The following is a 23,215-nucleotide window of genomic DNA, read 5'->3' on the forward strand; positions in this document are numbered from 1 at the left end:
TAATTTGGTGTGTGTCAGTGAAATCCAAGCAAGTGTATTTGAAGCAGCCTTTCCCCTCTGTTGTTCAGTTTGAATGCTTTGAGCTCTGGCTTCCGTCCTACCTGGTACTGGGGAGTTAGCAGCAATGGGAGGCTGAATCCAGCCTCCCTTCATTCTGTGCAAAGGGCTTGCAGCCTGTCTTGCAGCCTAACACAAGGGTGACTGACCCAGGGGTAACACTGACTCAAAAGCTGCTGCTAAGACAGACTTGCTGGAGTATCAGGCACTTCTGGTCAAATGTGAAGCACTGTGTCAGCTTCAAACTCTCTTTGAAGCAACTCAAGTTGCTTGCTGGCTGCTTTGGGTACCTCATTGTGTACCTGAGCTAAAGACTGCCTCCATCTCTGATGGTTTTTCTGCAGATTCCCCAAGCTGCTGTTACCTGGGCACTCTGCTCCTCTCTGCTGGAATACCACAGGCCTGCCCAAATTAAGGCAGTCTGGCTCTGGTGTTTTTGTGGGGTTTGTTTGGGTTTTTTTTAAATTATTATTCTATCCAGTAAACTGTGATAACCTGCCCCAAGAAGACTAAGAATTCTCTCACTGACCTTTGTTTCCCCCAGCCAGGAGCAACTTCTTACTAGCTGGGGGAGATAAATCTTTAATTGCATCTATCCAAGCCGAGAAAGCCCTAAAATGCTTACTTTTCCTGTGCAAGTGATCTAATGTGATCCAACTTCCATAAAAGGGGACACACACTTCTAGGGGGATGGAGTGAGGGTAAGAGTCTTAGTCCTTCCAAAGAGCACAGATACTTCTGCACTGGGTGGCTGGGGTTGAGCGGTGCCACCGAGCTGGGGGATGCTGCCAGCCCTGCTGCTCTCGGTGCCTCGGACAGGCAGCAAAGCAGCCAGGCAAGTCTCTGGGCATAAGAAAAATCTGCCTGACTTTGCCAGACCAATTTTGAATTAACTCAAAATGCCTACTGTGATCTTAATACTGGATTTTTAGTTACTAAATTCTGCCAGATAAAATATTTTACTTAATTTTGTGCTTTTGGCTTAAGGCTAATCCATGCTCAAATTGAGCATTCTCTGCTGAAGTTGGGATTAGCTATCACAGACCATCTCAAGTCTATGATCTCAGTTCTAGCCCTTTGGGCAAGTACAATGCAGTTTTGGTAATCAGAGTCAGAGCTGGTCAGATGTAAAGTTAATTGTTCCCACAAATTCTTGCAACATGTATAGTTCTAAAAGTGCACAGTGATTATAAAAATCAATTTTGACTTAAGTAAAATAATTCATAGGTATTTGTAGTATATTAAAGTAGTTCTGTTGTGATTTGGAATTCCTGCTTCTGAATTATGCTTTATTTAAAAAATAAAGTTTCTTGTTTAATCCTTAATAATCCAGGATTACGGAACATCCTGCTTTTTTTAATAGTAACAGGTCTGCTTTAATTAGAAAGGCTCAAATACAGATTAAGGCATTAGGCAAACTGGAATCCTCCCATCAGTAAAATGATGAGAGTGCTGAGAGAACCATTTAGATAATCAAAATTACAGAATGTTTCATTAAGGTATGCACAGTCAGAGTAGGATAAATGAAAAATAATGAACTTCTGAGACCTAGTAAATTATTTTCTTTCCAAAGTAGTCTATGATCTAGGTAGCAGATCCTGCAAATCTTCACCTGAAGGTGAAGGCCAATGATGTGAATGTGAAGTTTGAAGAAGAGGTCCTGCCCAAGCAATCCACAAACAAAAGATTCCAAAGCTGCATCACAGCGTATCAAATCAGTCAGATTAATTTCTCCTTTACTGACAGTCTGATTAAAACCACCAGGGCAGCACCAGTCAAGGTGGTGATCTGGACGGAGACAGCCTGGGGCAGGCTGAAATAAGCCCTAAGGAATGGAAAGCAGGAAGATGTGATTTGCTTTTTTTGTCATTACTTTCTTTAAAAAAGATAATAAAAATGATAGCAGTAACCTGTGAGACAAAGCGAGCATCTGAAAAGTGCATGGAGAAAATGAATTTGATACACGTTCTGTTCAATAGAATATTAATGGATAAAAAGGATTTGGGCTTTTGCTTAATAAAGAATTCCAGTTTTCAAATCTCATTTGATGGTGTAGATCCAAAAGGGTTTTCTACTCGGCAGCACAAGTTTTGCCATTTCACTGTGGCCATTTAGTCAACCAGGTTTTTAGTTCAGATCTGTTGTGTTCAGGGAATGTTTTCATCTCTGTGAAAGTGAGAGTTTGAGGACTGAAGAAGTCAAAATGCTGTTGCACAGTATAATTGATTTTGTGTGTGTACAATTAGCTTAAAGCATTAATATAAAAAGCAGGTAGCTGCATCTAATGATTTTTTTTGAGTAATCTGAACCATCTGCCTCTAGATATTAAGGAGTTCACTCTTTAATCCAGATTATGGCTGACAAACTGGTTTTGGCATTCACGTTTCACTAGCACTGTGCCCTTGAAGAGCTGGTGTGGCTGTAGAAACTCTTGCTGACAACCACTGGGTTTGGAAAGGTTCTTGGTTTGGTTTGGCTTTCTCGTAGTTGTTGGCTTATAGCTCCTTTTCTCTTGAGAAGATGGCTTTTCTAATGAAAAGTATGTTGAGCAACCAGGTAAAGAATTTGGGACTTGGAGGTGGAGGGGAAGAAACCAAAGAAGAAAACACTCCTTCTGACCCAGCAGCAGCTGCAGGAATGACCAGAGAGGAGTATGAGGAATATCAAAAGCAAATGGTTGAGGAGAAGTGAGTACCTGTTCTATTGTTATCAGTGTGGGGCTGGTTCTTGGTAACTTCAGGCAGATAAAAATAACCCAAGTAAAGCCAAACATCCACCTCTCTTCCCTTTGTTTTTTTATTGTTGGTTTGTTTTGGTTTTTTTTGTTTTGTTTTGTGTTTTTTTTAAGCAGACATACCTTTGCTAAACAGACTTTCCAAAATAAAAGTTCACCAACTGGAAATGATAAAATATTATGCTTCCCCTTGCTTCCCCCTGATCCCGCAGCTCTCTACTACACTTCCTTGTCATGTCCACACCTTGCTATGCTGGATTCGTTCCTAGCTGATGTTACTTTATCTATCTGAATTTTCCATGGGTACAAACTGTTTGTAGCACGGGAGTTCATTTTAAAACGTGTGTGATTTGTTCTCCTACAATGCCACGTGGAGTATGCTTTCAATACATTATCTTTTCTGTGTCCACATTTATTATGGCAGACATGAAAAAAAACCACAAGTGCTGGATTAAATGGATTATACTTATCTAGAGAAAAGTTTTAAGATGGTAATTTTTTGTAGTTGCATTTTCAGTTATTTTTTAATAAAATCTACTAAATAAAGCAAAACTTTTCAACTGATTTAATATCAATTTTAACTAGTCTGTCATTATAATATTTATCACTTGCTGAGTTTAAGTATCAAAGCAGAAGTAAAATAAAGGGCCTAATGTGTAGGAATTCAAATCATGCATGATTATAAATAAAACAATTGACTTTCAAATCTCAAATGCATCTGTTCCTTTAATGGTCAATTACATAATAGTTGTGTAAATCCTTCATGTAAGATGATTATAGGTGAAAGGTTAATGACTGATGGAATTTGAGGTATCCAGGTCTGTATTTAGCAGCAGCCATTTCTATCATATAAACTTGTGTAGGTATCATTTGGTTTGGAATAAAACACAGAATGTTTGGCTATGCATTTTGTCAAGGGATATTTAAAAGAGAAATACCCCCCTGCTGGCAGGAAGATGCTTAATTGAGACCGAGAAGCAAAACAGGATTCCTGGGGTGGGGAAAATGCTTGGAAAAACAATTATTTCCACGCTGTTTTCAAGTGTGACAGGTGTCTGTTCCATGCTGAACTGTACTCAGAAATGAGAGCAGGAGTACTTCTCAAAGTGCAGTTTGGAGCTATAATAGGAACATCAGAAGTACTTTCAAAGAGCAAAAATGGGCTCAAGACAGTGCACTGATGAGTCTGGGCAAACGTGTGTCAGAAATGTCTGCCAGGGGCAGAGCCCCTGTCTGAGGTCTCGCCGGGCTTCCCTGGCTTCCAGGAGTGGCCATCAGAGGATCCCTCTGGAGTCTCTGCCAGAGTTTGGCATTTGACGTGTGGCCATTCTGGCTTTGGGCCTTTCCCAGGATTTGGGTTTGTTTTTTTGAGGGGTGATTAAATACACAAAAATGCACAGACTTCTGTTTCTCAGGAAAACGTGTAACACACAGGAACAAACCAGTGGCTGGTGCTGGCAGTCTCCAGCATGGTCCCACAGCATTTACTACCAGCACCACCAGAGTTTGGACAAGAGGTACAGCACAAACTGGTGCTCCCATCACAGGCTCCTGGCTGTCACACAGCTGCTCCTGCACCTGCCTGCTGTGCCTGTGAAGCTTCATGTTCCTGAGATCCTCCAGAATAAAGTGGGGTAAGATCAGGGCAGATCTAGGGCCCAGGCAGTGGTGGCAGGCAGGCTGAGTTGTGCCAGGGCTTCCCATGATGCCAAAGCAAGTGGGAAGCTCCAATCGACCTGGGCAGGAAACCCCTTTGCCCCTGGGCCTCACAGATACCCTCAGGGCCATGTGTGGGAATGCTGCCCTCAGGATATACCAGCACAGCTCTGGCTGGTAATGGGCCCTCTGGAGAGGAGTGGGCAATGGAACAGGGAGTTTGAGGAAGAGACGGAAAACATGCCAAAAAGGCTCAGCAAAACCTCCTTTCAAGCTTCCCATCAGTGACAGGCTGAAAGAAGTTTAAGATGGCTTCCAGTTAATGTGAACCTTTGAGAGACATAAAACCCCAAAAATTAATTTGTGGAAGCAAAGAAAAGATTAATATTTCATTTTGCAAGTAGCTTTTATACAGCAAAATACCTATACTGGAATAAAGTTAATTTTGCTACAGAATTACCCAGACAGTGCTTCTGGGGAAAAAAAATAAAGGGAGCAGGGGGGAAGGTGAATATTATCAAATGTTACCAAAAATCTTTGAGGAGATTCATTTTGCAAATAAATACATTAGTAATCTAACTGTGCTGAGCAGTCTTTAAATCTAATGAAAGTGTTTTATAAAATCAAAGAGAAAATAAGTACTTTTCCACACAGGGAAGCTGTGCAATTCATTGCTGTAGGATGTTCTGAAACAATAAATGGATGATGCCAAGAAGGCCAGGAAAATGTGTACGTGACAGAGGCCATTTAGGGCTGTTAAAGGCAACGACGTAGAGCCCATGTCCAGCTCCTGTACCCAACACCAATGAGTTTGGGAAGCTAGGCAGTTTTTTGATACAGGATGCTTATCCTCCTCTTAAATTCTTTCTCTAAATGTCTGCTACTGACTGCTGTTGGAGAAGGGTCTCTAGGAGAGGCAAACTTCTGGTCTGGTCCAGAAGGGCCATTCTGCCCTTGTCTGTGTGTGGTTACACTGTAGAAATGTCAGGTTTGAAGAACCAGAGAACTCTGTGAGTGCCCCAGTGGAATAAGCAAGGAGTAGCAACACTTTGCCACCCGCCCTATTGGAAGTGTTCCTTGTTACAGCGAGGGATAGCAGCTGTGCAGGTACAAACTCCAGACAGGTGTATATGCTTCAAAAGATTCAAGGGAACTGTTAGGCGAACATGTTTAGGGTACAGGAGGTCTGGCCCCTCAGCATCACTTTATGGCCTCTCTTGTGCCTTGGGATGAGTTACACAACTTTGGGAGTAATTCCTCCTTTTTGCAGTCAGCTGGCTCAATGTAAAAGACTACTGTGTTGGTATCTTGAAGAAACATTTTTTTCTGATTTCCAGGATGGAAAGAGATGCTGCATTTGTACAGAAAAAAGCAGAGCGAGCCTGTCTGAGGGTTCATCTGAGAGAAAAGTACAGACTCCCCAAGGTAAGCCTGCAGCTCCTGATCTTACCTGGTTCAGTGCCAACTTTGAAACAAACAGGCCACCACGGTGGCAAAGTGCCTTCAGTAGCAGGATCCCCACTGCAGCTCAGTGCAGAAATGGAAGAGCCATGGGTTTCCCTAGTGACAGCTTCTTTTAGGCCCTTTTTTCTTTGCTCAGTAGCCAAATATAGTCCTGTAATCTCTCCTTGTACTGTCAGATCTGGAACAGGGGCCTAGGCAAGCTGAGTGTCTCATGTCTTACAGCATACATTCTTAACCTAGCAAAAGGCAACACTTAAAAAAAACAACTCTAAACACAGTCTCTGAAAACTCCCCTACGAGCTGTATGTTTGAGTTCTGCTAAACTTCTGAAGGTTCATTTTTACTGTCTTCTTTCAAGAAGTGCAAACAAACTGTCCACTATTTTTCTTCAGTGCTCCTGACACTCTTTGTCAAACATTCCCAAGAAAGCAAAAATATAAGCAGAAGCTTCAAGCAACAGAGAAATCTGGAGGTTTGTTAAAAGCAGGCAGCAGCTGCAACAGCTTCTGGATCATGACAGAAAGCAGTTAGCGTTTGGATTGATAGTATCTTCCTGGCATAAAAGCCCATGGATACAAAGAAAAGAGAACTCCCTACTTGTATTTGAAGTGTTTTCCTGGTTTAGAGGGAAAACTTGCTGACTTTCCCAGCATATTATTTAAACCCATCACATATTCCCACTATCTTTAAGGACACATCAGTCAGTGCTGGGCCGTGCTCTCCATGTTGGAGTGCCACCATCCCTGTTACTAAACTGCCTGATGGTCCCTTACACAGCTCTGAACCAAGGAGCCCCTTAGGTTCCACTGCCTGGCATGACTTGGGAGCAAAGGCAAATATGACTGAGGAATTTTAAAGCCAGTCTTGGAACCTGCGAGCAATGGAACTGAATGTTTATGCATGTTCTGTGGCAAGCATGACTAAATACTAGCACAGTTGCAACCATCTCTGCTGAACCATGTAAAGCATTTGACCCTGAAGCACCAGAAGGAAAGGACCCAGCAGTCAAGCAGTTAAAAGTTACCAAAGTCACGTAGGCTCAGAAAGTGATTATGCCACGTAAACACAAACAGTAAATCCTGTGGTTTTCTGCAGTGTTAGTTCGATGCCACAGGCCCTCTAGTGCCACGTTCGCCAAACTGCACCACGCTTAACAGTCATTTGCTTGAACCCTACCGGCAAATTACGATTTGGATGAAAACTGAATCAACCTTGTGACTTACATAAAACGATGCTATCTGTACGTAACCAGTGAGGCAGGCCTCCTTCATCATCAGGAATGAAAAAGGTCTTTTTCTCTAACTTTGAAAACATGGGTTTTGCAACCAAAAGCTTCCTGAGTTTCCAAGACAGTGAAGTGCTGTCTTAAAATAATGTTCTGAGACAGTTACCTCTACATACCCTCCCAGTGTGTCAGTGTTGAAGTTAATGCAGTCTTTATAACAACTCATTTCAGGTCAACAAACTGTCTGTAAGGATATTTGACTTTAAAATTACCTGAAGGCACAGTCTGTCATTTTCAAACATGAAGGCATATTGCTGTACCTAGAGTTTCTCATTCAAATGGCCCCTTAGGTGGAAGTATTACTAGCCCCGAGTCTTTCACAGATGGTTATCAAGACCACACGCTTACCTGTAGTTGAACTTCGATCTCTCTTCACTCCCTCGAGGTGTTGCTATTCTGGCTGCAGCTCCTGCTATAGAAACACCCGGGTCTGCTCCGTGTAGTCCCACGTTCCCAGGTGTTCGCCAACCTGCAGTTCCCCTGCAGGCTGCACAGGGCATCTGCCGTGCATCCTGCTCTCCTGGGATGGACCCGGGCTGTGGAGCTCCTTCAGTTCAGCAGTGCAGGCCCCCTGGAACAGGCAGATGACAGGGGCTGGGGGCAGCACAGGATCTCCTCCAGGTGTGTCAGGCTGATCCGTGTTCCTGCAGGAGATGTGTTGTTGGGGAATTGCTGGCACTTGCTCACAGCTACAGTTTGGCATCAAAAAGGACTAGAGTAATGTACCATGCCTTCAGATTCCCTCCAAGCAGAACATCCATCTGAAAGACAAAGGGGAGAACCACAGGTACATGTTAGTGCATCACCAGTGTCATATATTACAGGCGCAGAAAAAGCAAGGGCAGATTATCCACCCAGCTCTTTGGGTTCATCAGTTGCAATATCCCATTTGTTCTGGGCTGTGGGTGTTCAGCATAATGACAAGAAAGAGGAAAACATATCCTGAGGGTGACTTTAATTACAGAAAGATTAATTATGCAAAAAAAAAATGAAGTACAAGATTTTAAGTGGTTGATTGGATTGTAGGCCTAAATCTCTAAACACCAGCATTTTAATTAGCAGCTGAGTAGTAAAATATCATTAGGCTTTGTTGTCCTTTTGTACTGAGCCAGCCTTTCCCCAGGGCCTCACCACGCTCTGCAAGGTCCCATCTTTAAACCCCAAGAAGGTCTGGTTTCTGAGGCTCCAGGACACTTGTGTGCCCAGCTCTCAAGTACAAGTCAGTGGAGCTGGATTCCTCTCTATGACTTTGGAATTCTCCCATCCACAGTGTCTTTTCCAGCTCTGAGATGGTGTCAGGTCTCCACTGTCACCCTTGGCTGACCTCTGACCACTGCCACCTCACAGCACCCAGAGCACACACTGGTGAGCTGCCCCCCTCCAGCAGGATCTTGACTTTGGCATACACTAAGTGCTCCTTGGGGCCACGTTTCAGATCGAACAGCAGAAGGCTTGCTTCCAAGGCAGGAGAGCAGCTCTAAGACAGCAAAGATGTTAAGCATGTACTTAGCTTTGCTGACTTGCAGGGGTTGCAAGTGGATTTTGCAAGATATGCTTTTCTGCATGTGTCTGCCTATATACAATGTCTTGGTTGAAAGTCTCCTTTTTTCTTCCCAGCTCTGATGAAAACATATGTTATATCAGGAAGAAAATTAATTTATAACTTGCACCCTGTATGTCCCTGGAAAAAAAAACAGCTCTATGATATGATCTTATGGCAGCAAAATGCTCTCAGACCTGTGATAATGCATTAACTATTTTGAAAAATGAAAGTCATTCCAGGTAACCTAGTACGGGATGGAAACCCTGAATATTACCAGTATCAATCACTAGAACACATCGTAAATGAAAGCATGAAATCCAGCACTAAGCAGGGCCCCCTTTTCATTGCACAATCTAAAGCTCCATGCTATCTGGGCCAGATTTATAAGAGAAAGCAGTCCCTTAATGAAGATAATCCTATTAACAGAATTGTCAACTTAGGTTTGTCATCAGAAAGATGTTTTTAGCTGTGAGACATTTGATCTATGGACAATTTTTTCATCTTCAGAGTATTTAAGGCATCACCTCCATAGAAAACATGTATTTTAAATTATATACATACATAAATAGCTATTTTTATTTTAAAAAAAAAAACAAACCAAAACACAAAAACCAGTGCCAAACTCTTATTCATTTACTGCCTTTTTCCTGAACTGGGATCAAATAATTAATTAGCTTCTGCAAAGTCTAAATGCAGGGACTTTAAGTTACGGTGCTGGTAATGCAGGAGATGAACATCTGACCACAGGCTCCTCCAGCCTGTCCAAAACCTTGTCAGCAGCATGACAACCTCCCAGAGGCCCCACCAGCCCTTTCACATCACTGATCTTCACAAAGGTCCACCATGTCACCTCAAATGACTCTCCGTCAGGGTACTGTCACATCAGTGCCACTCTCGTGTCCAACTGCTGGGGACTGTGTGGTGACACGTGAACCTCCAGCACCTCAGGAGGGGACGATGTCACCTGCTCCAAGCAGGTGGGTCCCCTGCCCTCGTCAAAGCACTTGCGTGGGCACTGCTCTGCCACATTCTCAGTCACTGGACAGCAGGATCTATTTCATTTGCTGATGCTTAGAGGAAAAGAGTATTCAGATGCAGTCAGGTGTCTTTTCAATAGGATAATAAAAGATATTAAAGAGGAAAGCTTCTTGCCATGAAAGAGTTGTGCAGTCATGTAATCTCAAACAACTCTTACTCTGTTGTGCTGTGATGGGGATATTGGTAAGGCCTGATTTAATGAATCGTGCCATTCTAGAATTAAAGGGGTTTTTACTTGCACGCAGGTGCTTCATCAGCTCTAGCAGTGCCACACATGCTCACTGGGGGGAAACTTACCTCAGGAGCAGCTCTTCAGTGCATACAGGCTTTAAGTATCCAAAACCAAGCGTCTCCTAGGCTGGACGGCTTCTCGTGCTGCCCTGCACGTCTCCTCAGCAGGCCCGAGTGAAGGAGCTGCGGGTCCGCGGGGCTCCAGGCCCGATGGCCGCGGGGGGCCCGGCCGGGCCCTTCCCCACAGCCCCCACGTCCAGCTGCGGCGCAGCGCGGCCCGGGAAGGCAGGGCCTGCCCACCCTGGAGAACCCGCCGGGAAGCGGGGCCGAGCGCACGAGCAGGGCCCCGGGGCTCTCCTTGAAGCCAGCCTGAGCGAGGGCTGCCGGGGCCCGGGGCGGCCCGCCCGCCGAGCTGCAGGCCCGGGCCCGCGCGGGAGGCTGCGGGGCGGGAGGCGGCCGGTCCCCGGCAGCGGGTCCCGGCGGGCCCGGGCAGGCCCAGCTCGGCCCGGGCTGCGGGATGTCTCACCCAAATCCCCGCCCTCCGTCCCGGGATGGCGGGGCAGCCGCTGCAGGAGGGCAGCGGGGCGAGGCCTGGATCAGCGGCCTGCGGGCTCTGCCCCGGCCCCGCTGCGGCCCCGCTCGCAGCTCGGCTGGCAAACGGGCTGGCTCCTGTCTGAGCTTCGGTTGCTTTTCGTTACAATCAGACTCATATCAACAGAGGTTCAGGCTGCTTCCTGCTTACAGCTGTGTGTCTGGCACGCGTGAGGAGCTCGCTAATACATTGCACCTGTAATCAAGGGGATCCGAATCTTGCCGAACCAGATGCATAGTCAGGGCCAAAGAATGTTGCTAGGCACTAGGACTCTATCACCTACGCTGTGGAACTGTCAGAACCCCGTTTTGGCCTGGGCACTGTCCCAGGGCCAGCCTGGGCCTTGCTGCAGGCGTTCCCAGTGAGCTGGGAGCACCCTGTCTGGTAGGGAGAGTTCAGTCGCATCACAGCGGGCTGTGCCAGGCCAGCTGCCCTGCGGGCAGGAGACCAATGCCAGGCCTACTTCATTTACTAGAATAGATGTTGCTTCTGCGCTCTCAGAGATCCTGAAAGGGCAGCTGTGCACTTGCAGGGACCTGCAGACTATAGAGGTCAATGAAATTGGGAGTCACTCCAGAGAGGTGCAGGTTTGCCAGGGTCCACAGGAGATTTCTGGGCTTGTGAGACAGGCCTCAGCCATCCTGTCCATGAGGTCTGCCAATTTTGGGTGCCAAGCTGGGTGTATTCTGGTGCCAGGTAGTTCCTCTGTCACTGTCAGAGCCACGTCTGGCCTTGGGGAAGCAATAGTCCCCACGTGCGTGCATGCTGGGCCAGCAGGGATCTGCACACCCTGCTCACACTCCAGTTGCAAACTGCTGTCTGAAATGAACAGACACGAGGCCTTTCCAGCACCATGTTTCTGATCCGGACTTTAGAAATGACTGTGTGGAGCTGCAGGCTCACTTTGTATTGGGACACTTGCAGCATTAGCCTGACTTTAAGAACATCCTGTGGGAAAATCCTCTTGTCTCTCCTGAGAAAACAAGCTTAGAAAAGAAGCTTTAGTGTATTTCCTCCAATCCCAGGGCAAAACAAAACAAAACAAAACAAAACCAGAACCAGACAGAAGAGGCCATACATATCTCGTGTGTCTTGGCTTCTTGTTGAGTGATCCTTCCCTGTTGAAGCTCATCCTAGGTCTGTTCAAGGCCAGGCTAAATGCCAAGTGGGTAGAAGCAGGTGACTTGGGCAGAACTGTACTGCTTTAGATTACATCTGAATAGATTCTTCTTTGGTGAGAGAACAATTTGGGCCCCCAAACTGTGTTGAACATCACACCTCACACTTCAGTGGGACAGGGATTGGGTGCAAGAACGTGCACAGCAATTGTTAGCACTGCTGGGCATCGCTCCACATCGCTCCCAATACTGCAGCATGCAGTGAGGATGTCTTAATTTATAAATAGTTCTACAGAACTTTTTCTACAGAAAAGAACATCTGTGATTGTCTGCTTAGAGGGACATCTTTGCTAATTAACCCAGTACCTGTTTTTATCATGCTCTACTGCTGCTTGGGAGGATTTCAAAAGGGCTACCTCCTCCAATGCTTACCACTTATTTCCTGCTACACACTCAATAAAGAATACTTTAAAAATTAAAATTTATTTTATGATTCTATGAATACTTCTGCCCACTGAGGTGTTGCTTCTTGCTCCCACAGATCTGATAGCAGCAGCCCTCACCCAAAGGGGTCAAGAGATGTCCTTACCCATTTAGCCACATAGCAGTAAGGATCAAGATACACCTCCCTGTATTTTCCTAAGAGATACGGGGAGAAAGCAGGTCAAAGTGAAGTACAGTTATTGCTAATACCAAGCTGTGCAAGGACATATAGCAGTAACCAGTGGCTCTGCAGAGAAGTTTTCCAGTCTTCCTGTCCTTGCCTAGGCCTGAAGCCACACGATGTTGTTCATACACGTCCTTCCCTTCATTCCTGCATTCACTCATTCATGCAAACCCAAACCCCGCTCACTCTCAAAAACACCTCCTGCTGCTTATTTATATCAGACCTTTGCTGCTGTCATGCTTCATTTTGGAGATGTAATGAGGCATTAATGCTTATCTTTGATATGTGAACTGTGTCAAAATACCCTGTTCTTCTGAGCTCTGGATCCATCAGAATCCACCATAAAATGTGAACAAAATTGCCATTGTTTGAAAACTGTTCGTAGCTCCACTGATGGGGCATTCCAGCAGGCAGGAAGCAAGTGTGCAGCCCTTACTGCATCTCAGCCCTTTTAATTGCTTAATCAGTTCCTTCTCCTGTCTCCTTTGGTTTCTCAGACTCACACCCAACCTCCATCCCCTCTTTTGTTGCCTAAGTCCTGCTGTTACCCCACTAACCCACACTGCAACACTGCTCTGATTATGTGCCAGGCAGCCCCTGCTCTTCATCACAACTCAAGAGATGCCCACCAAATACCTAGATACAGTCTAGACATGGTTTGGGGAAGATGGGAACGTTTTTTTCCAGTAATTCTTTCTTAAGTTTAATACATCTTTCTTCAGGAAGGCCTGCATAGTGCTGACACCCAGAAATGCCCAACAACACATGAAGAGGGCAGTGGTAGCCTCACAGCTGTTCCAAAATTGTTGCTTCATCAACCAAATCACACAACAGCTGCCAGCCCGGGCATCATATTGCAGCATGTCTTTGGTGGGTTTCCTGCAGGATCAGCACAACACTCAGGGCAAAGATTTACTCCATGGCAAGAGACACTGAGGGCTTCAGTTCTGAGCCTACTGAAACCCTTCAAATAAATATAATTGACATTGTCTGAAAAAAATCTTAGCAGATGCATGGGGGCTGACTGAGTCACATTCAGTTTGACTGAAAAATCTGTGCACATGTTTCTGCTGTCCCTAAAACAAACCAACAGAAAAGAGACTCATTGGTAGATGCTGGAATAGCAGAAATACCCTCATGTTGTGTTTTTATTTCTGCTTTTTTTGTATCAGAGTGAATTGGATGAGAATCAAATACAGATGGCTGGAGATGATGTGGGTTTGCCAGAAGACCTGGCAAAGATGGTAGAAGAAGATCAGGAGGAGGAAGAGGACAAGGACTCTATCCTGGGACAGCTGCAAAACCTCCAGAATATGGACATGGATACGATCAAAGAAAAGGCACAAGCCACCTTCACTGAAATTAAACAGGCTGCTGAGCAGAAATGTTCTGTGATGTAAAAGAGACACCACTATCCACGGGCTGCCAATTCAGTCTTGTCTCACAGGGGCTGCAGAGAGAGGGCAGGCAGGGGAATGCACGTAGCTCTATAGCATTAAATGTCAATATAGAAGAGCAAGAGAGAGAGAGACTTTAAAACCCCAAGGGGTGTGTGTGTGTAAAAATTTACATTCTCTGACTGCTTAGTGTGGAGTTAGAACTCATCTTTAAATATAGCATTTTTCCCCATGGAAAAAAATTGGTTAAAAAATATAATACTGGGGAAAAAATGTGCCTTTTTCCTTTTTTTTCAAAGTGATTGAGACACTATTAAATGTGTATTTTTTAGCAAAACTGTGCTTCTTATGCATAACATGCAGGTAACCACTCATTTAATACTGCTTTCAGAAATAAATGCCTATATTTCTAATAAAAGCATGTCTGTTTCAAATGTTTTGAAACAAACCTAGTATTCACATGTTGATATTTTCTGCAAAAAACTTCAAAAAATGTGTTTGACCATCTCTGCACTAAAAACAGCAACAGGCAAAAAGCAAAGCGCGTAACTCTGCAGCTCGGGACAAAAATGCCATCGTGTCTAGAACGCAGTGGGGACTTGCAGGAGGCCACGGCTTGGTGGCCACCAGCCAGCCATGGCCAGTCAGCAGTGCTGGCTTCTCCAGGCTGCCTGGGGGCCACGGCCCCTCGGCCTTCAAGCGCAGTGACACGGAGCGGCAGCCGTGGCCTCTGCTTGGCTGCCACGTGTGCCAAATTCTGGGGCCTTGGGGTACCAGCAAATCACCTGCACAGGCTGAAATGAGCTCCCTGCCTTCATTCTAGAAGTTCTCTCCAGAAAAAGGTCATCAGAAACCTGGCCCGCCTGGAACCCAAATCCTGAGACAACCAGGGCTGGCACTAGTGCCAAGCCTGAGTCTGTGAAAAGAGAAAACATCATTAACTTGTAGGGCAAACCCACTGCAGGTGACTCCAGCTCTGTTACTCCTGCTGCCCCGATGAGGAGCTGGGTTAGGCACTGGTGCAGACATGAGGAGAGACCAGGTCACTCCTGGAGCAGCGTGTCCATGCAACAACTGCTGCCTGTGCCCCCCAGTGTTGCTCACAAAAAAAGGTGCCTCTCCCCTCCTGGAAGGGGACGAGGGGGACCCTGCCCTTGGCATGGACCTGGGAGGTCTATTTCAGCTCTGCTGCTCAAAGGAAAATCCTCCAGACAAGAACACCAGTGAGAAAGGTTAGAAGGGAGCTACAGAAAACATCTAATATTTTTGTCTTGCTCTAGTTTTTGACAGAATCAGATTTATTTACTTTTAATGCAGCTCCTCCCTGCGCCAGGCTGCCGTGATGCCCACTGCCAGCAAGGGCCTGGCAGACCCAGGTGTCCAGCAGAGCTCTGTGCCAGGGTAAGCCACGGTACCAGCCCTGGCAAAGGGAGATCAACCCTCGACAGCAGCTTTAACTCTTCTTGCCAGAAAGACTTGTGTCTCCTACAAGCCTGGTGGACAAGGAACTTTTTCAGGAGCCAGCTGTGGCTTCCTGGCAGTGCTGTTGGAGTTACCACCACCTCAGGGACAGGGAGAGGTGGCAGGTGTTAGTCCTGTCCTCCGTGGGACAGCCCTGTGTAGGGGGGTTGTTGGAAGCAAGAGATCATCTTGGAAAAGCTCTTTCAGCAATCACTCTTCAAATATAAGCTGCACAGATTTGTTTGGAAACCTGTTATTAGGTACTTGCCCCGTTTTGTAGTCCTAAGAAAATATGCCTTTTCTTCTTGCTCACAGAAATGCAAAAGCTGTTAAGCTTACCTTCCTTGCTTGTTCCACAGGATGTCCTGCTCCATCCCCATCGGTGGCTCTTGTATTTTAACAGGTCATTTATTCAGTGGAGAAGAATGATCTTCAGTGTGTTCAACAGCAAATGCTAACTTGGTCTCAAACACTCTGCCCAAAACCACCAAGACTTCTAATCCAGTTTCTGTCACTTGGGATCCTCTTCTCACATGTCACCACAGGATTTAATTGTCTGTGTGGAAGACAGTTAAAATAGTCACCAGCTCAGCTCAGCTAGCCTTTGCTTTTTGAGGATCAAACGATTTCTCTTTGCATCTGTATAAATCTGGTGGGTGTCTCCATACTGTTCTGCTACTTTACAGACTGAATTGTCTTATGTATAAAATACTGAGGTAAAGAAATCTCAGGCTTTTGGCCTTTGAATTAAAATGCGCCTCGGACATCCTGAAAATCTTACTGAAAGCATCTGGTGGTTTAAAGGAGCTAATTAACTTAGTCAGCACATACAGGATCAGCATTTTCACAGTTTAAAGGGTCAGAGAAGAAAGTACAGTCAGAATCACCAAACAAGCGATTAATGAGATTCCAAAAAACTGCCAGGGCTGGCAGAGGGGCTGGGAGGGGGCTGGGGCTGTGCAGGACCCGCAGGGTGGGACGATCCCAGCCACAGCCACACTGCTCTGCTGCTGGGAGGGGATGGGGCTGCCTGGGCCACCACTTTTAGAGCCAGAGACTTAAAAACCCTGGTCAGGAGTGGCAGAGCTCAGCTACATTGCAGGAGGTGCTACTTTCTTCACAGATGGGGTTTCCCTGGGGTGCTGGGGCCAGGGCTTGCACCTGCCCTGGGGCTGGCAGCAAGCTGTGTGCAGGAGTGGTGGGGCACAGGGGCTCCCAGCCCCACGGGGGCCAGCACCGTTGCCCCAAATCCCCGAGAGGCCCCGTGCAGGGCAGTGCGATGGGAAGGGCACAGCTGCAAGTCTGTCCTGCCCTCAGCAGGTCCTGACCCTCATGGCAGCAGGGGTGGCTGCCCTGCTCCCTGCCCGCACCTGCAAGCCTCATCCCTCCAGCACAGCTGTCCCTGTCCTCAGACACCAGCTGCAGGCACAGGGGTAGGAGGTGGCAAGGCCACACGGGGTGGATGTCACTAGACACTTAGCCCAGGGGACAGACCATGGGGGAGCCTGGAGCAGTGCGGGAGGGTGGGCGGGCAGCACAGACTCTGCTCCAGCTCTTAAAAGAAAGGAAAGAAGGTCTTTCTCCGACATACTGCTCTAAACAGCCTTTCTCCTAAGGCTGCAGGAACCTGAAGAGGCAGCTGCTGCACGTGTGTGCACGTGTGTGCTGGTGTGTGCCATGGGGGGTGCCCAGGTGTGCTGTGTGTGTGCGTGTGTGTGTGTGTGTGTGTGTGTGTGTGTGTGTGTGCTGCACCGAGAGGAGCAGATTAAGGCGCTTGGTCACATGGGAGCTACTGCTGGACAGACCCTACCTGGGATTTGGGCTCTTACAGTTAATAGGATCGCTGGAGCTCAGGGCCGTCATCCCATCAAGATAAATGTCTCTAGTGCCCACTTTTAAGCAATCCGAATTCAATTAGGCTAATTGGAAAACAAGTAAAGAAGGATTGCATTAATACAGCCTTATAGCATGAACCTGCCCTCCCTCCCTCTGGCTGGGCCCGTGCTCTCCTGGCCCCGGGGCTGCCGTGCCCCCCGCCAGCACCAGCACCAGGGCCATGCTCCGCGGGGGCTCTGGCATCCACAGAGCAGCTTGGCCCTGGTGCAGGAAACACAACCAGCTCTCCTGGGGGCAGATCAAGGATAATCTCACCGGGAAAAGAGCAGGAGGTGACTGCCCAGGTACAAGTGACGCAGTGACGGGAGGAGGCGGCAGCTTCCTCACACGCCGGCCTTTCAAGAGGTTCTTAAACTGCACAGTTAGTAGCTGCTAGGGAGGAAAAGAGCAAAGCCAGGCTTTAAAAATCTGTTGGATGATAGAGAGTATGCAAACTGCAGCAAGGTGCGGGTTCTTACTGGGTCACTATTTCCCCCTTTTTCTTGCCCGCCTCCCTACCCTCCCGCCCATGTTGATTTGCTGTCTGACCTTGAAAGTCCTGTTTATGTTTCAGGGAGGTGCTTCCTGCTGCACATCACTGGTCTGGAGAGTGATGTCCCACCTGCAGAGTGACTTCAGCTTCGGATGTCTGCGCTGCAAGGCAGTAATTATTTCAGCTTGACATGAATACAGGAGGAAAGGAAGCAAGAATTTGTGGCATTTTATGGTGCTGATTTCATTGTGTGAAGCCACGTCCCATCCATGTGTCTCAACAGCACCAACAGGATCAAAACTATTCTCATTTAGTCCTCACTACACATGCACAGGAAGAGGGTATAGCAGACAGCTACATTTTAGAGATTGTCCATCTTGACAGTTTTTGTTAGCTTCCAAACAACATTTTCAGCAGTAATCCTTGTAAAAATACATTGCAAAAAAAAACCCTGAAAAAGCTTTTGGAATGGAAGCTGTCTTCTGGAAAGGCAAGTAACAAATCCAACCTGTTTCTTCCCCTACAGAATATTATCCAATATTATCCTGATTGCCCCTGTAAACTTCCAGTGGAAATTGGTCTTTGCAAAACTGTATCAATTTCTGAGGCTTCATATTTGTATGAGATGCATCTGTGTGAGCAGGGGACTTAGCTAACAGCCAGTACATTAGCCCAAAGAGTGATGTTCAGTTACCTTTCTTTGCCATCCTAAAATCTCTGTGTTAGTCTCTGACTGTCAGAGGAACAGTCAGACTTTCTTCCTCCCCAGAGCAGTGACTCCTCATGTGTGAGCCAGGGCATCAGGGTCTGTGTCTGACGCACGGCAACAGAGACAAGATCTGGTGCTGGAAGAGTCGGTCAGGGCTGCCCTCTCTCTGCTCTGCTACAGGGCTGGGTTTTGGTTTTGTTTTTCAGATTTTTTACAGATTGTGACCAAGGCAGTTGCTGCCTCTTCCAGCATCTCTTTTAACATTTCATTTGTCTGCAAGAAGGATGCAACAGTGACATATACAGCTCCACACAGCAAAAACAACTTCAATAATCTACTGCTGAGGAAAGAGGATCCTTCTCTTTTAGGAAGGATGGTCTCTTACCTTCTGTGTGGGATGTGTGCCCTGCTTTGGGGGTGGAAGGTTTTTTGTTGCTGTGCATTTAGATTGTGATTAACAGCAAAAATCTGAGTCGTGTCCCTTTATGTGACAATTTTGACAGATGCACTAAGGGTAACATCTGTGCCAGGACCCAATGCCTTTTTTGTGACACTTACTGCCAGACCAGAGTCCCAACTAAACGGTTTTTGCTCCTTCGTCTCTCCGTTCTACCCTTTTTTTGCTACAGCAAACAAAAACGATTCCCGAGTTTTGCCCAGGGCTTCAAGAGGGACAGGCACGTTTTGTGCTGGTTCTGAGTGCCATAAAACCCCAGCTCCAAATTAGAAGAAATTAGGGACATTGCACAGTTCATTCATCTTCACTAATAGAGTTCTTGGGAAACACACATGTAGATTAAAGGAACACAATGGCCCCTGGCTGATTGCTTTGAGTACCCTCCAATGCCCCTACAATGGTATTGACTTGCTTTTCATATGGTGCACAAAAGCCACACTAACCTTTTCTTGTCTCTTCTGTTGGCCTCTTCCCTCTTTGCCAACGAATGGCTGAGTCCTTTCGGCTTCTACCCAACCCCCCTCCCCGAGCAGCAGGCAGTGAAGGCAAACCTCACCTGGAGCTATCAGGAAAAGCTGAGAACCTCTAAAATTAGTTACCTTTGGGACATCAGCCCATAAACCTTAAAACTGTGTGGGCACCGGTAGGAGCAAGCACCTCCAATCTCTGTTTTGAAGCGATTCCCCTGGAAATACCTACACAAAATGCATCCTTTTGGGGTGGGGGGGGGGGGGAAGCAAAAATGAAGATTTGTTTAAAGAAGTCATACCTTTTATTAGACTAGTTAATACATCTGGAAGAAGCAGCAGCAGTGTTTTTCATTCACATATAGTGTCCTCAGGCTTGAAATCGAAGCATCTTCAAAGCTAAGTGCAGGCTGAAAACCACCCTGGATGTTACTGTTTGTGACCTAAACCAGCTGGGACAAACGGTGGCTGGTGCCTCAGAGGACCTGGCAAGTGCTGGCATCAAAAGCGATAAAGTAAGAGAACGAGAAAAGCAGGAAAATAACTGATGCAGGAAGAAGTATGCAGGAAGCAGGAGACACGATGCCGCTGTCTGGTCAGAAGTGCGCCGAGTCCTCAGTACCAAGTCTGGAGGGGCTCTGCTCCTCGCCATGCCTCCCAACGCCTGCCGCAGCTCTCCCGGGAAGCGCTGCCCTGCCCGAGCCCCCCAGCCGCACTCGCGCCGCGGAAGACGAGGTCACAGAATCAGCTCTTCCCGCAGGGTCTGTCCGATACCAACATCTTGGGACAATTTTCTCAGAAACACTGCCTAGCCCTTTCCACGGACCTGTGAAGGCTGGAAGGCTGAGCATTCTCCTTCAGATGTCTCCAGAGCCCATCCTCCCCTCCCCAAATTCCCGCACGCGCTCCCCTTGCTGTCTAAGCCCGGCTCTGGAAGCTGCGAGGCGCAGGACAGGTATCGCGACAGGGGACCGGAGCATCAGCTTTCTCCCCCAGAGCCTTTTAGCCCGTGCATGTATCACCGAGCAGTGTCGCGGCATCGCCCCGCATGTCACCTTTTAGAGGCGACCTAAGAAACCCACGCACTTAGTAACTGCCCGGGGCGGGCACAGGCTGGAGCGGCCAGGGGAGAGACACTCCGGGAGGCTCCGAGCGCCCGCAGCACCGCGCGGGGCAGAGCCGGGCAACCCCCCGTCCTCTGGCCAGGACCGACCCCGGGGGTCCCGTCCCTCCTCAGCCCCCCGCCGAGCCCCGCTCCCGGCAGCCGGCTACTGGCGCCTCTGGCCTGGCCGGTCGTTCCCCCGCGCACCGGCAGCCGCCGGTCCCACGACGGTTTCCGACGGCGCACGACGCAGCCCTGGGGCTCCGGCTGCGGGGCTCCGCGGGGCGCCCGGTCTGCGGCAATCCCGGGGCCGCTCCGCCCCGCCCGGCGGGCCCCGGATGGCATCGCCCGGCGCCGTCTGGGGCCGGGGCCGCGGGGCGGGGCGGCCGGCGGGGGCGGGGGGGGGGTCAGCGGGCGCTGCCGGCGGGGCCTGGGGATGCCCTGCCTCCCCGGCCATGCCCGAGCGGCGAGGGGGCCTCGCCTTCCCTCTCGCCCACCGCCCCTCGGCCCCCCTCCTCCGCCCCAAGGAGGCCAGCCCGCCGGCCGGCTCGGTGCCAGAGCTGCCCGCGCCGCCCCGGGGCCGGGCGGGACCGCAGCGCCGCGCCGGGGCCCCGGGCCGGCCGCCCCATGCACCCGCCCGGCGCCCTGCTCGCCATGGCCGAGGGCGCCTTCTCGCTGTCCGCTCCCGCGGCACGGAGCCCCGGGGGTAACCCGTCGAGGCTGCACAGCATCGAGGCCATCCTGGGGTTCACCAAGGAGGACGGGCTGCTGAGCCCCTTCCCTCCCGACGGCAGCGCCGGCAGCGCCAAGGCGGCGGAGCGGCGGGGTCCCCGGCACTGCCTCCCCAAGGGGCCCGGGGAGCCGCCGCCGGCCGAGCCGCAGGGCCGTGCCGAGCGCTTCCAAGGTGAGCGCGGCGGGCGGGAGGCGCCGGGTCCCGGGAGGGCGGGCGGACGGCTGTCAGCGGGGCCTCGGGCGGGCCCGCGGGGGGATCGCCCTCCCGGTGACCCACCCGTCTCCTCCTCGCAGAGCCGTACTGCCCCGGCAGCGCCAGCCCCGAGCTGCCCGCCGGCAGCAGCGGCGAGGGGAAGCCGTCGGAGGAGGAGCAGCCCAAGAAGAAGCACCGGCGGAACCGCACCACCTTCACCACGTACCAGCTCCATGAGCTGGAGCGCGCCTTCGAGAAGTCCCACTATCCCGACGTGTACAGCCGGGAGGAGCTCGCCATGAAGGTCAACCTCCCGGAGGTCCGCGTGCAGGTAACTCCCGCCTCCGCCCCGCCGCCGGCACTCCCGGGAAGCCCCGCATCGCACAGCCCGGCGCGGGCCCGCACTGCCGGCGGCCGGAGCTGCACCGCCGCTGCCTGCCCGAGCGGGGCCGCGCTGGGCGCCTCCGCAGCTGCCGCCGTCCCACGGCCCCGACGCGGCGGCTCCGGCCCGGCCCGGCGGGGCGGCACAGCGGAGCCCGAGGCGCTTTCCGTTCTGCAGCCGCGGCCCGGCCCCCCGCCTCCCGGCCCGGCCGCAGGCCGCTGCCCCTTGGCTGGCGTGTCCGGGGCCGGGGCAGCGCAAAGGGCTGCGCACCGCAGCGGCGGCGGGCGAGCGGGGCCGAGCCGGGCGGGCAGAGGCTCTGCTCTCCTCCGGGTGCGGAGCTGCAGAGCCTGCGAGGAAGCGTGGCCGAACCCACTCCTGCCGTGACTCCTCCATCGGTTGCTCCGTTGTGTTCCATTTGTCCCATGTCGTGCGCCCAGATCTGCTGCCCTCGGTGGGGCAGAGCGTGCGGTGCTGCCCTGGGCCCGGCTGACGCGGCTGTGTTTGCAGGTGTGGTTTCAGAACAGACGGGCCAAGTGGCGGCGGCAGGAGAAGTTGGAGGTGACTTCCATGAAGCTGCAGGACTCGCCCATCCTCTCCTTCAACCGCTCGCCACAGGCAACACCCATGGGTCCTCTCAGCAGCAGCCTGCCCCTGGAGACGTGGCTGAGCCCGCCGGTGCCCAGCAGCACGGCCCTGCAGAGCCTGCCCGGCTTCGTGTCCTCGCCGCAGAGCCTGCCCGGCAGCTACACCCCCCCGCCCTTCCTGAACTCTCCGGCTGTGACCCACGCGCTGCAGCCCCTGGGGGCCATGGGGCCACCACCGCCTTACCAGTGCGGGGCCACCTTTGTGGACAAGTTCCCCTTGGACGAGGCAGACCCGCGCAACACCAGCATTGCTGCCTTGCGGATGAAAGCCAAGGAGCACATCCAGTCCATCGGCAAACCCTGGCAGACAATCTGAGCTCCCTCTTCAGCACCTGGGAGGACCCCACGGGCACGGCTGGTCCTGGGATGACCAAGGGACACCCTTGCCCTGCTCCGGCTCCCCTGAACAGCCAGGCAAGGGAGGGCTGTCCTTTGCACCAGCCTTTCCCCCACGCCTTGACTTGCTTTGTATTTTGTGATCCTTTTAATTCCTTTTTCCACATGCCCTGCAGTGTTAGGGGCCTGATCATAGCTTAGGAAAATATCTCTTTTGCTTCTCCCTCCTTGGCTGGACACTTTAGTTGCAATAAAAGCTGCAATAGGGTGAAGAGTTGTGGGAATTGAGGCCTGCATTATCTGGGGAAGGTTTCCTGCTTTTGCACCATTAAATGGCACGACCTGCCTGAAGGCTGTGCATCGTGTTTCTGCACCTGAATGGGCTGCTTGGGCTGGACCTTCGGCTGCCAGTGACACAGAGGGTCAGGAGAGGCCAGGCTGCAGGCCCTCCTCCCTGCCCCTCCAGCAGCAGGACCCTGCCCCAACTGGCTGTGAGCATGGAGGGCTGGGGGCTGCAGCCCCACGGTGGGGAGCGCACCCGGTTTGGGGCTCCCTGCTCCACCGAGGGGGTCCAGGGCCCCT

General features: G+C 50.1%; 2 protein-coding genes and 1 long non-coding RNA gene across 4 annotated transcripts in view; 2 read left to right on the forward strand and 1 right to left on the reverse strand.

The window, feature by feature from the left end:
* Positions 1-10,503, reverse strand: part of LOC127395378 (uncharacterized) — a 28,205-nt gene extending 17,702 nt beyond the window's left edge. Inside the window, exons 1-2 of the long non-coding RNA XR_007891788.1 lie at positions 10,075-10,503; positions 7,545-7,957 (exon numbers count right to left, since the gene is read on the reverse strand). This is a non-coding gene — a long non-coding RNA (uncharacterized LOC127395378). The remainder of the gene's footprint in view (positions 1-7,544; positions 7,958-10,074) is intronic.
* Positions 60-13,911, forward strand: CPLX4 (complexin 4). The gene is made up of 3 exons (XM_051642246.1): positions 60-2,744; positions 5,785-5,872; positions 13,558-13,911. The coding sequence occupies exons 1-3, from the start codon at positions 2,578-2,580 to the stop codon at positions 13,783-13,785; spliced, it is 483 nt and encodes a 160-aa protein (XP_051498206.1). The 5' UTR covers positions 60-2,577; the 3' UTR covers positions 13,786-13,911.
* A 7,062-nt stretch (positions 13,912-20,973) lies between these two features.
* On the forward strand, positions 20,974-22,711 carry RAX (retina and anterior neural fold homeobox). 2 transcript variants are annotated; one of them, XM_051642900.1, is made up of 3 exons: positions 20,974-21,277; positions 21,373-21,602; positions 22,161-22,711. In XM_051642900.1, exons 1-3 carry the CDS (start codon positions 20,974-20,976, stop codon positions 22,611-22,613), a joined length of 987 nt encoding a protein of 328 aa, XP_051498860.1. In that variant the 3' UTR covers positions 22,614-22,711. The 2 variants fall into 2 exon arrangements, with proteins under 2 accessions (XP_051498860.1, XP_051498861.1); XM_051642901.1 differs by having other exon boundaries at positions 20,974-21,250.
* The last annotated feature ends 504 nt before the right edge of the window (positions 22,712-23,215 follow it).

Source organism: Apus apus, chromosome Z (assembly GCF_020740795.1).
Source record: "Apus apus isolate bApuApu2 chromosome Z, bApuApu2.pri.cur, whole genome shotgun sequence".
Taxonomy (NCBI): Eukaryota; Metazoa; Chordata; class Aves; order Apodiformes; family Apodidae; genus Apus; species Apus apus.